The 12,923-nt window shown below is 37.4% G+C and overlaps 1 protein-coding gene across 9 annotated transcripts in view; it reads left to right on the top strand.

Moving 5' to 3' along the window:
* The window catches only part of NTNG1 (netrin G1), a 371,792-nt gene that overhangs the window by 307,758 nt on the left and 51,111 nt on the right, over nt 1–12,923 (top strand). For 3 of the 9 annotated variants that reach the window (XM_070786006.1, XM_070786003.1, XM_070786004.1), the window contains exons 6-7: nt 3,110–3,277; nt 9,003–9,137. The exons of 3 other annotated variants lie outside the window; for them this stretch is intronic. In XM_070786006.1, the coding sequence (XP_070642107.1) occupies nt 3,110–3,277; nt 9,003–9,137 (303 nt within the window). The remainder of the gene's footprint in view (nt 1–3,109; nt 3,278–9,002; nt 9,138–12,923) is intronic. 3 more of the 9 variants (XM_070786009.1, XM_070786008.1, XM_070786007.1) reach the window with 1 other exon arrangement.

Below are 12,923 nucleotides of genomic sequence, written 5' to 3'. Positions count from 1 at the left end.
ATTACATTTGAAATGTCTTGAATTTATACAGTGCTCTGGTGTTTTTAAAACCCCTTTCAAATATCTTTTTCTCATTTTGCATTCTCAAATATACCATGGCCAGAGAAGACAGATTAATCAAAGTCTCAGAAGAACCTTAGAAGTTTTAAAGGAATAAAGTTACTATTAGCTTGTTTCTTAGATTCTAAAGATATTTAAAATATCCACATATCTTCTGAAACAGGCTTATAATATTGAGTGTTTAGCTGTGTGCAGTTTTGTATATAAATTATTTCTATAATTTATATTGTTTAAATCTCCTGTCAAAATTGATAAATCGGTTTTCAAATGAGACCCAGAAACAAATAGTTAATGTCATATAAATGTATATTGTTTATTGCATTCAAAGAATAGTAGGTAACAGTGAGTTTCTAACATGGATTGGGTCTTTATTGAACTTGAATGTCTACAGACGTGTTTTTTTTTGTGGATAAAGCTTTGTCAGGTGAAGCCCAGCATGTAGTGTTGGCTGCTGGGCAGATCTTACCCAGAAAGGAACCATGTTATGGAACTTTTCCAGCCCTGTTCTCGCCTATTCCCCCATGTCATGTCTTCACACACTCTATTCTTCTCACCGGAAATGCTCATTTCCTCCTTCTTTTAAAAAAAAATACACCTTACCTGCCCTCATAGAAGATTCAATTTTAAGTTAGTTTTTCCTAATTTTCCTCATTAAATGAATTTCTCGTTATATCACTTTGTGTATCTCTGTGTTGTTGAGTGTGTGTGTGTGTGTGTGTGTGTGTGTGTGTGTGTTTTAGCACATCCTCTTGTTTTTTTCTAGTTATCTGAGCACATTTGTCTTACCTTAAACAAGCATCTTGACAACAAGAACTTAACTTCTGTGTGGTTCTGAAAAGTTCCTAGGATGAATTTATGTACAAAAAAGGTTCTCTTGAAAAAAATCTGGATTAATTGCATTAGGTGCATGGAGTACTAACCTAGGGCAGGGTTGAGTGAAGAGAAAAAACCACTTAGGGGCATCTTCTAGAGAGGGAGAGCCTGAGGCCTTGCGTGCCCACTCCTCAGGAAATCCAGGCAGCTCTGAAGAAGTCCTTGGGAAGCAATTAGATCTGAGATGTGGGTCTCCTCCCTGAAACTACTACTCTGGGCTGGCTCCAGGCCAGAAAGATTCTCCCTGTTCCAAACCCTCAACTAAGGAAAGTTGGAGAAGCCCTTCGGGTTTCTGAAGGAGTCAGAAATGCCAGCCTAAACTAGGCTGAACTCAGGGAGATATAATGTGTGGGGGTGAAATGTTTGTCTTCTAAGAGAATTTAATTTGCTGATATGTAATTTTATTATTTTTCTTGTTGCTGTTATTATTATTAATTTGGCATGACTTAGACTATTTGCAGGATTATCTTACCCCACCTCCCATATGGCCTCCTTCCAGAACTCTCCTCTCTCTGGTTCCTACGAATCCGCACCCCTACTCTGCATCCCCAGTACACCAGCATACAGTGACAAAGCTGGCCTGCAGTAAACACACGGTCTTGCCTTCAGGAACCTCCCGTTCTTCTTGCCTTTCTCTTAAGCATCTGGGGTCTCCAAGGTGCTAACCCTATTCCTGAGTATCTCCCAGTCTTCACTGTTTCCAATGTCCTCCTCTGCTTCTATCCAAATTTGATTTCATTCTGTTGGGACCTTGCCCTCAACTCTGCTGTAATAACTGGCTGTCATATAAATGAATCCATACCATTCTGATGAGTGGCAGATGTTAATTTAAAATAAAAATCCAATCACCCTTCTTCCTTATTCATTTTGATGACACTCATTTTTACTCTGGTCATTAAATGCAGTGCTTTCAAAATTTTATTCTGGGGCAAAAGAGTAATTCAGCACTTTACATTGTACCTAACACATAGACCAACTGAATAAATTATTTATTGCATGAATGAATGGGCTCAAATAGTGACTTTTTGGCTTGCTGGTGGGATAAAATAAAAGCCAGACATTATTGAGAGGGGTATTTTTAGACAAACAAGGTTTTGTAGTTTCATAGTTGACCTTCCTTATAATTGTCAGCTAGGCCTACTCCCATATTTTGAGAAGACAAAACAGATTTCCCACCAAGTTACTTCTCACACTTTCTTTCTATCTGATTTAATAACTACTGCACCAGTAGAGGCTTTTTTTTTTTTTTTTTTCTTTTTAAAGGGTTGAATTAGATTAATAACTTGCTTTGGTTGAGATACAAGAGAGAGACAATTGAGTCACTGTCCACCCTTCCCCACAACTCCTTGTCTAATTACCACCATCACCCCTAACCCTCCAACACTTTGGGAAGACAAAGGGAAATCTAAGGGTACAGCAGCTGCCTGACTCTTATTTTGGAGTAGACTTAGCTTAAAACTTGCAAGAAAAGGAAATCTTAAGCACACTCTTTTCATACCAATAATCTCCCTGTTTTTTATATTCTCTCTCACACATAAGCAAACATGCAGATTTGGCCTGATGAAAGGATTACAAAAAGCCATATTCTCTTCTTACCAATTGGAAGAAACAAAAATAAACAATTGTTTAATTGTCTAGACTCGTATTAAATTTGCCATGATTTCTTCTATGAAACTCTGACTGAGTTACTATCTTGACACAAATGATAGTAAGGCTCTAAACAAAGGAGTCGTGAGTGATGGCAGACTCAGACCTTAGATGCTGACAGTCTTTCCTCCTCCTTTTTTAAGACTGCAAATATGAAGAGAAAATGAAGGAAGTGATGCAAAGACAGTGAAGTTTTTAATGTGCAAAAATTAGACTTTTGCATCAATGGAAACAAGTTTTCCCAAATTTTAAAAGGTGTACACCTGCAAATGCTTCTGTTCATACTGTCTGCCAAGAATTAACACCCTCGGATCATGTTCTGAATGTCCAACCTTTCTCTCCTGCTTGAAACAGATGCTACTTCCATGCCAGTCACAACCACCTGTGGTCACCATGTGTCATGTGGAATCACATACATGTAATGCCATTCCGCCATCTTTTCTCCACTTCTCATTTTATCTGAGCATGTAGTGTGCCGATACTCTGCAACTGTATACACTCTGTATACATTTCTGTTCTTCCTTGCAAGATTGTGAATGCTTCGGCCACTCCAATCGATGCAGTTATATCGATCTGCTAAACACAGTCATTTGCGTGAGCTGTAAACACAACACTAGAGGGCAGCACTGTGAGTTATGCAGGCTGGGCTACTTCAGAAACGCTTCTGCACAGCTGGACGATGAGAATGTGTGCATAGGTCAGTTCCATTGTAATTTCAGCTGTTGTTCTGTGCCTTTCAAGCGATGGGGAGCTATTTAAGGTGGAGAGGCTGGTGATTTGCACCACAACTGAGCCAGAATGAACTTTCTTAATGGAGAAAACCTCCTTGTGGTGGACTTGAAATTCACTTGTGCTGGTTGAAATCATAGTTGGGGGATGTATTTTGAATCCTTTCTTTATTGCTGCTTTAAAGATGATGAGCTGAAAAATCATGTTTAAGAGGTAGAGAATTTTCTTTTTATTTGTCTTCTTGTTTTTGCATGAAATCTTAAAACCTGGTCATTTCAACCTGATCTTAAAGTCTTAAAGTTGTACATTCTGCTTTTAAAATGTAAACTCATTATAAGATTTTTAATTATAGATATGGGAAACTAAGACACAAGCTTTTGTAAATAATTGGTAATCAACAAATATTGATTTAAAATACTGCCATTTTGGAATTGAAAGCCACTAGGAATTGGTAATGTAGAAGTTTACTTGACTTTTCCATCCATAGTAATGAAATTCCATTTATTGAATTTTCCTATAGCCCAAAAAGAGAAGCAATTTTTCAAAACTGCTCAAGGCAATTAATTCTTTCAGTTTCCAAAGTTCATGAGCCCTGGAAAAACAGGGCCACAGGGTTCCCTTGAGCATTCCTTCCACCCTGTATGACCACTGATCATGTCAACACCAGAGAATCAGGTGCCTTTCCCATACAAAAAAGCTTCTACCTTTTACATTGAGGAACCTATCTTTAAGAAAGGGTGCTGATGGAAAAATAAGAAATAAGAAATGGAATTTCACTTTATGATGTACTTTGGAGAAATGCATATATTCGAAATGGTGAAGGGTAGATACGTATCTATTACCAGACAATAGGTTATATATAGGCAACCAATGTTAAAAGTAGATTTTTTTCACATAGAGAGTAGATAGAATACACAAACTGAAAAATGAAAGGTGGTCCTTTCATCAAAAAAGGCATCAAACCATTCTGCAATTCTAAGATCATTGTTTTCTGATTTGATGGTCAAGGTTGTATAGGTATTTGCCAAGTGTCACTTAAAATAGCTGGACAAGTTTTTTCAGTTAAAATGGGTCGTTTTATAATACTGTTCATGTCTATAGTATGTTCTGTTTTTCAAAGTGCTTCCTTATTATTTGTGAATTAGTGGAGAAATCCCTGGACTTAGAGGCTGGAGAGCTGGGTTCAAGTCCCAGTTTGCTATTTAATAGCTGTGTGCCTTAGGTAAGTCATGGAGAACTCCTGGTCAAATTGGTATCATATGGGATGCACAGGAAACACATGGTAAACTGGGAACTGACTTGTGATTTTTTTTAACTTAATCCTCATTAACAAAATTGTGGTGGTAAGTATTCCACTGATAATTTCCCCTATTTTCTAGTTGAGAAAAGTAAGGCAGATTGACCCAAATCATACAGCTTAGTAAAGAGTTAGTTTCCTGACTTCAATACTTGAACTCTCTCCCAACTACCGGGACACAATTAGCAAAGCTCAACTTGTCAGACTTTTACTTATGGTATGCTTTTAGGATGAGAGCAGCAATTCTACTATAAGCTTGTGAACAGAAGTTCAATTGCCTTTATAACATTTGGGTTACAAAGATTTGAGAATATTAGTGAAAACCAAAAGGCACATAGCTGTCTGAATTTCAGATGCAGTTACATTTTGCTGAATGTCATTTGTAAAAATATATAAATGTCATACTATAAATGTGGAAACAAGTGGAAAGGTAAAATAAATAGGAACACGGGAACGCGGGAATAAAACCTAATAAGTTTTTTCAAGACACAAAACATTACAATAAGGAGTAAATGTTTTACAATAGCAATTTCATATTATTTTAAATAAATCAAATAAAAAGACCTTACAAGAAAAGATTTTATTTCATAAAATTTCTCATAGCAGGTAACTTAACAACATCCCAATATTTTTACTCAGAGTACTCTATTCTAATGATGTCTTCCCCTTTTCCTATTCTAAAGTAATCTGTGAACTACAAAATCAGCACTCTTATCAAGTTCTAAGAGGCATAGTTCTGTTATAAATCCATATTTGATTATACACAGACAAGAAACTAGCCACTCAGCTTTTGTCTTTTAAATCATGTAAAATAGAGATGAATAGAAAGCTTAATATACATTATTCTCTTTATTTCTACTTAAAAAAAAATGAAGAGCACTTGTTTTCTCCCTTTCTAGAAAGTTTGTTAATTAAAATTATAAACCTTAGAAAGGTTTTATTTTACCGAGGTAAATATATCCCTATGCAGTATTTTATACTCTTCAAACAAGTAAAGTCATCAGTAAATACAAATATGAGTATTTTTATATACCATTAAAATTAGCTACAATATCCCCTTCACATATCCAAATTCTTTAAATTGTTGCCCTTTTCCTAAGAAGTAAAACTGTTTTAAAGACTGAACTGAAAAATTTGATTAGCTTGTATATGCTACAGTCTCTTTAGTCGCTGTAAACATTCAACAGCTTCCTTAAAGACCTATAGATTCCACTTTTCCCACTTGAGGGGCCAAGGGTAGAGCCATCAGGCTGCCAGAGCACGAGGCTGAGGCTTGGGTTTCCTCTCTGAAGGCCATTGGAAGCCTGTGGCTCCATTACCAAGATTCGCCCTATAGGGCAGCAGGAATCTAGTTGCTGTTTTCTACATTTAAGTTCCCTAAAAGGGCTTGCAGTAGGACTAAGAATTAAATTTGAGAAGATACACCACAAGTAATTGAGAGGTAATTTTAATACCACTTTGTATAGAAAGCACTAATGAAAATGAATGGATGTTTACCGAATTCACTTTCGCAGAATTAGGCACTAATCTCTGCAAATTTGAACTTCATCGAAGCCACCTTAATAGTTAAGGGGGAAAAAGGCATTTGCCATTTCTTTGACAATTGGCAATGAAATCCACCACCCTGGTTTTGAGGGAACAGCACCTATCTTTGACAAAATAACGACTGTGTTGAAATAGATGTCTTAAACTATTTGCATCATTTTATATTATGGTAAATATAAAGTGCAGGCTATTCCATGTTGTCACAGTAATCGCTGCTTTGTGATTCTTGGCAGATTTACCCATTTTCATACAAATTCCATGCCAGCCATGTTTCCAAAGATGCATGTGTGATGCAGCAGTTCCATGAAAATGGCATCCTTGCATGCTTCTGTTTCATATAAACTCGAGTATTTAAGCAGGAAGCTGGATAGGTGGCTTCTGACCTTGGGTAATCACTGCTAATAATCCCTGATAACAAGCTTGACATCAGAGTGAAATGCAGGGCTCAGCATTTGCTACTAAACACATCTTCAGTTATGATGTATTATTGTTTTCATTCCCCTGGAAACCCAAGATCAGGTAGTCAGAGCACATTCTATAAAACAAAACAAACCCAAGACACTTCTAATACCTATAAATCAATTGTAGTACAACTTTTTAATCAGACTTCTAAAGCATTTCATGTTTTTTAGTTTAGTAGTCCTACATATCCTTCCTAGTTGCAAGGAATAAAATATAATTGCCCAAGGCTATCCTCATCACTGCAACACTTACCATTGACTTGAGTTCCAGAAATGGTATTTTTAAACTAAATTACTTTTTGTGGTGGATTCATTTTGATATTTGGCAAAACTAATACAATTATGTAAAGTTTAAAAAAAAAAAAAAACAACTAAATTACTTTGTATGTAATGTCGAGTAGACCCCACCTCTCTTTGTCACTAATTTTCATGACCGAGTGCATTACACCTACCACCTTTCATATGGCAACCACTGAGGTGTGCTGTGGTTCAGATGCTCCACATTTGTTTTAATTTTACATTTTTTACATCTCAAACCTTATATTAATCAGTTGTTACAGGCTAACATACTGGCATAGTATGTGAATTCACATTGACCAGATGTGACTCTACTCCCTGTCTTACAAAATGCTGGTGGTCCATTGTCAACTTACATACTTTAAATAGTAAGAAACATAGTAGTTTTGCTATAGCTATGTGTGTGTGTATATATATATGTATGTTTTATATATAGATTTTATATATATATATAAACATTTTAAAAGTCACAACAAAATTTCTATCTAAAAATTTTTTAAACAACTGTCATACATACATGGGCTTCCCTTGTAGCTCAGTCGGTAAAGAATTTGCCTGCAATTCAGAAGACTTGGGTTTGATTCCTGGATCGGGAGGATTCCCTGAAGAAGGAAATGGCAGCCCACTCCAGTATTCTAGTCTGGAGAATCCCATGGACAGAGGAGCCTGGCAGGCTACCGTCCGTGGGGTTGCAAGCATCAGACACCACTTAGCAACTAAACCACCACCACCACACATTAAAATAGAAAACACCAATTTAAAATAAAACTCCAATTAATAAATCAAGCCAGACAAGGAGAGAGCAATTTAGACTTTATTTAGTTTTAGTTTTACCTATGTATGTCAGCCTCACAAATGTTTATATCTTAAGAGTGCTGAACTTCAAAATTCCCTTAACATGAACTAAATAATGATTCCAAGGTACTCCACAGTCTTTGAAGAAATTATCTGGTTAGTTCCTATGACAGAACCACACCTCTAGACCTATCTATATAACAGTAAACCCTTAATCTCCATTTCCAATTTAAGACACTAAACTTAAAGATACTAAACTAAAATTCTCAGGGTTTCTTGTAGTTGGCTGCTTGGTTAGTTGCTTGATGTGATTTTATTTGATTTTTAACATGAAAATCTCTTAGTGATACCATTTTAAAATAAGAGAAATCAAGACACAGAGGGGCATAATAACTTGCCCAGTATTATACAGTGGGATTACAAAGAAAGAAACTTCAGCTTACACATTCCAAAAGCTTCAAACTAACTGCTGTTAGCTTTCTTAGCTAATGGAAGCCTAAGGAATTCTCATTTTTAATTCACCCTTTAAGCAAAGCAGAGCTTCAGAAGTAAAAATATCCTGCATAATACTATGTGGGGAATCCAGAAATTATTCTATTTACTTTTTATTACACAAAGTTATATTTTTCTGTCCACAGACATTATAATGATATGAGTCTCAAAGTGTGCATACGTTGAAATTTATTTAGGATTACAAAATTCATTTTTCTTCCATGATTGTTAATCTAAGTTACATAAAACTATACTAACATGCCTAGCAGATACAATATCTAAAGGCTGATTGCAACACAGTATGAATATATATATAATGCACCATCCCAAATCATAAAGTAAAACTGCCTTTGAATGAACAAAGTGCATTCATATTGCACTTTTACAATGTTCAGCAGTTCTCAAATATTGAGTGTAACAGATAGGCTCGTTTGAATAATTTAAAACAGATTTTACACTGATGGCATATTGATTTATCCTTGATACACAAACTTCTCATGGCATTCATTAAACCATCTAAAAATGCCCTAACAAACGGAACCTCCATTATAATCTGTTAGCAGGGAAGAGCATGATGTCTTATTTCCTTAGAAGTTTTCAACTGACTTCCTCCCATAACATAAAAATGCTATCATGGAAGGCTGAGCAAATAAATAAATGGATCTGAAATAGCCATATTTGCCAAAGCATTTCATTAGTGGACATCTTTCTGTAAGTGATCCATTTAAGTAAGTGACGCTCCTGTATTGATAACTTATAAGCCATGTGGACTTGTCTCCAGCCTGTGTGTTGTCTTGTTTCTACAGAGTGTTATTGTAACCCTTTGGGCTCAGTCCATGATCGTTGTAATGGCTCAGGATTTTGTGAGTGTAAGACTGGAACAACAGGGCCTAAGTGTGATGAGTGCCTGCCGGGAAATTCCTGGCACTACGGCTGTCAACGTAAGTAACTCTGGGAGCTGCCCTCTGCCTGCTGCAGCATGGCTGATTCTGCTTGTCGAGGCTGGTGCGTGCAGCTTCTCAGAGCAGAAAAAGACCCAAACCGCTGACAAGCTTTAAAAACTACTTAATGCCCCAGCCTACATATAGGAGAGAGAGAGCAATCCATCAGCTGTCCAGCCGGCTCCTTTGAAGCCCATCTTCGTTTCTTCTGATGGTTGGAGCAACTTATATTGAAATATTGTATGCAGATCCATGTACCTGGCCAGACCATAAATTAAGTGGCACAATAGGGACCCAGCTTAGAAATCCTTACCGCAGAATGAAGGGTGATGTGTATGTGGTTAATATATTTCTTGAACTACCCTGGAGCTCCAGAGTTCATAAATTAAATGGTATCTACATAACTTATTATCACCCTTGTATCATACCCATCACTGCCTCTGAACCAAAAACCTAAAGGTAATAAATCTAAGGGACATTTAAATGCCAGGATAAAATAAATGATGAAAATCAATGTTGATTTTAAGCCTCTGAGGTTAGGCACCATGCAGTGAGCTTTACACAGATGCCATTTGGTTCAACTTCATTTTTCTGAGGATTATCAGACCTTCTTAAAAGCTTGTCAAGGCAGGTGGCATGTCGGTGTATTCTGGGAACAGAAATTTAAAAATCTGAGCAGAAGCTTCCTTCTGTCATTCACAACCTTTTCTGCTTTTTAATTCTGTGCTAGCTTTCCATTCTATCTGTACACAGTCAGCTTACTAATATTAAAGAGCCACCAGACAGAGCCTCTGGAGAGTGCAGCCCGATAGAAAATCATGTAAGCATGTAACTTGAAATATTTTGTTATCCACATTTAAAAAGTAAAAATAAATAGAGGTGGATTTTAACAAATTATTTTATCAAAAAAAACCCTGAAATATTATCATTTCAACATAGAACTAATGTTACATTATTAAGGATATATTTCACTTTTTCAGAGCTTTTGAAATCAGATGTTTACTGCTTACAGAATATCTCAATTAGAACTAGCCATATTGCAAGGCTTAATAGACACATATGTCTACCATATTGGACAGCACAGCTCTAGAGAGTTTTTGCTTAGTTTTCACTTGAAAAAAAAAAAAAAATGTCAGCATGCAGGAACTATCTAAAGCCAGTTTCTACCAGGGGTGAACAGAATATTTTACCTGCTACTTGTGAAATGTATAGTTATCTGGAGGCTACAGTTCTGCATATTATAAAGCCAAAGTGAAATTTGTTACCATACTAATGCCATGGGCATCAGTAAATTGTGGTGATAACTGAGAAATTGGGCTTTGAGCAGGTCAAGGTTAGGAAGGGATCTAGAAGCTGGAGAGTGAGCATCTCTCACCATGCTGGAGAGTCATTAAAAGAGTCAAATAGTGTCAGAAGTCAGGCAGCACTTCTGTACATAAGCTCTGGATACGGTCATCGTTTGAAAGTTATACACACTGTAGGTTCCCAGGAAGCATTTTAAGGATCTGAATGAGTGTGGGAAGCCCAAAACAACGTGAGGATCCAGGACTGAGGAGATAGTTGTCATCTAGATATAGAGGCCCACAGAAGGCCAGCAGTCAGGAGGAGAGAAAGACAGACAGAGGAGGGACCAGCATGAAGACTCAAAGCATAGGGAATGAGAGACTTTATAATGAAGACACGCCTTTCCAAAGGGAAAGTCTCATGTTAGCTACCTGCTGCAGCAGGACCTAATGAATGAGTTCCTGAAGTGTAATCAGCGAAAGATATTGTAGAGAAAGTAAACAAATCCAGCCTTAGAAGAAACGTATGCCCCAAAAAGGCCTAACTTGATTTTTCTGTGTTAATTTCTGGAGTATTATAAAAAGATATAATGTCATCAGATTTCTTCTGGAATTAGAAGGCTGGATTTAGGCATGGATGTACCACGTAAGTGCTATATAATGTACAAAATGCTCTGTGCCTCAACTCCTAGTTAAGTAGATCAGTGAGATTACAGGAGTAAATACTTTACCCTCATGAGTATTTCTTGAATAACTACTATAAATTAGGTATTGAACTAGCAGTAGAGGCTAAAGGATAAAGAGAGATAGCTGTTCTGGGCATGTGGATGTGAAGTTCATAATCTGGAGTGAGAAGCTGACATGCACCCAACAGTTAGAAGGTAATCAGACCAAGTGCTATGTGCATGCCTTTAGGGAAGCCCAGATGGGATGTAAGGCATCCTAGAGAGGAAGACATTTTGAGTCTTTAGTATTAGTAAAAGCTTTCCTGGATGGAACTTCTTGGGCAAAAAGAGTACATGAGCTAACATGCTCTGCTTCAGAAATATCAAAAGGTATTGATATGATTAGAGGGTAAGGAGTATGCATGTTGTGTGTGTGTTGTTTGTGGTGGGATGGGGGTAAAATGTTGAAAAAACAACCATAGACCAGATCAGGTAGTGTTTTGAACGCCAACCTAAGAAGTTTTATCTCATCAGGGAAGAGAAGTGAGGACCTTCCTGCAGGGGTGATATGGGATCCACCATACAGTTTCAAGCAGAGGAGAGGATACAATTCTGCTTTAGAAAGATTATTCTGACTGCTCTGTAAAGGTCGGACTGGAACAGGGTGAGACAGGATTTACTATATAAATTTACAGACTTCAGATACACCTTTGAGCACACAATAATTTTATCTCAGTCTGAAATCTTTTCTTCCCTCAACCCAGCTACACAGGGCTGATATTCTATGTTAAAATATAGAAATCCTTTTGCCAGTTGGTCAATGACTATTGCATTGAGACCCCTAAGTGCTCCCCTGGAATCTCTTAGATATCCTCAAAATCTAACAGGATAATACTTGTCAAAGTGGTTTGCCTTCAACACCTGCTCCAATACTAGAGCAGGTATCCATACTAATTAGTTAGTGCTTGTAGGCCAATAAGTATTTTTCATATCACTGCTATGTCTGCACATACATGAATGCATTCAGAAATGCCCCTCAGGTCAATCTGTTTTGCTCTCTTCCCTTCCCAGCCGCCTCTCACATCACATGTGCACGCACACATGCTTCTGTTTGCCCTAAGTTGGACCACCCTTGGGTTGGCCACACTGTTAGTGGCAGTGAGAGTGACCTGCAATGAGAAACCAAGGAAGGAAAAACGTAGTGTTCAAGTAGGGCTGATGGTGGCCTTGGCAGCAATGAGCAGGGATTAGCTGCGCATTTAGGGAGTCAGGACCAGGGAGGAGCTGTAGTAAGGATCAGGACAGAGTCCAAGGCATCCAGACACAGGGTTCCAGTCTCCCAGAGGACTGACAAGAGGAGCAGTGTGGAACTGCAGTCCCACAGGACTTGTACTTGGGAAAATACAAGTACAAGAAAATAAAGAGATTCAGTTCCTCACACCGTTGCTTACATCCTATGAATAGAACCAAATGAGCACACACTTCAGTTCTGGAGTCATACAGACCCAAGTCTGAATTCCATCTCCATGCCTTGCTACCCACAGGACTTAGCAGAAAGTACTTGGACTCCCTAAACTTAATTTTTCATGTAAAAATTGTGATAAAACTAGAACCTAACACATATGGAAAATAATGAATGTGGAGCTCATGGTACATAGTAAGATCTCAGTTATTATTAGTTTCCAGGTACAAGTTGATGTGTCAAGAACATGTTTGTTTTTTTTTCTTTTTTTTTAAGAATCCATGTTTAACACTAATTGTAGAGTGATAGTGCAGAAAGTGTGATAAGGATGGCCACTATGGGTATCAAACTGTTGACCTAGGGGATTCTAAAAATC

The sequence above is a fragment of the Bos indicus genome, chromosome 3 (genome assembly GCF_029378745.1).
Source record: "Bos indicus isolate NIAB-ARS_2022 breed Sahiwal x Tharparkar chromosome 3, NIAB-ARS_B.indTharparkar_mat_pri_1.0, whole genome shotgun sequence".
In the NCBI taxonomy this organism is placed as follows: domain Eukaryota; kingdom Metazoa; phylum Chordata; class Mammalia; order Artiodactyla; family Bovidae; genus Bos; species Bos indicus.
The sequence above is the reverse complement of the archived record's forward strand: the minus strand, read 5'-3'. Positions and strand labels throughout refer to the sequence as shown.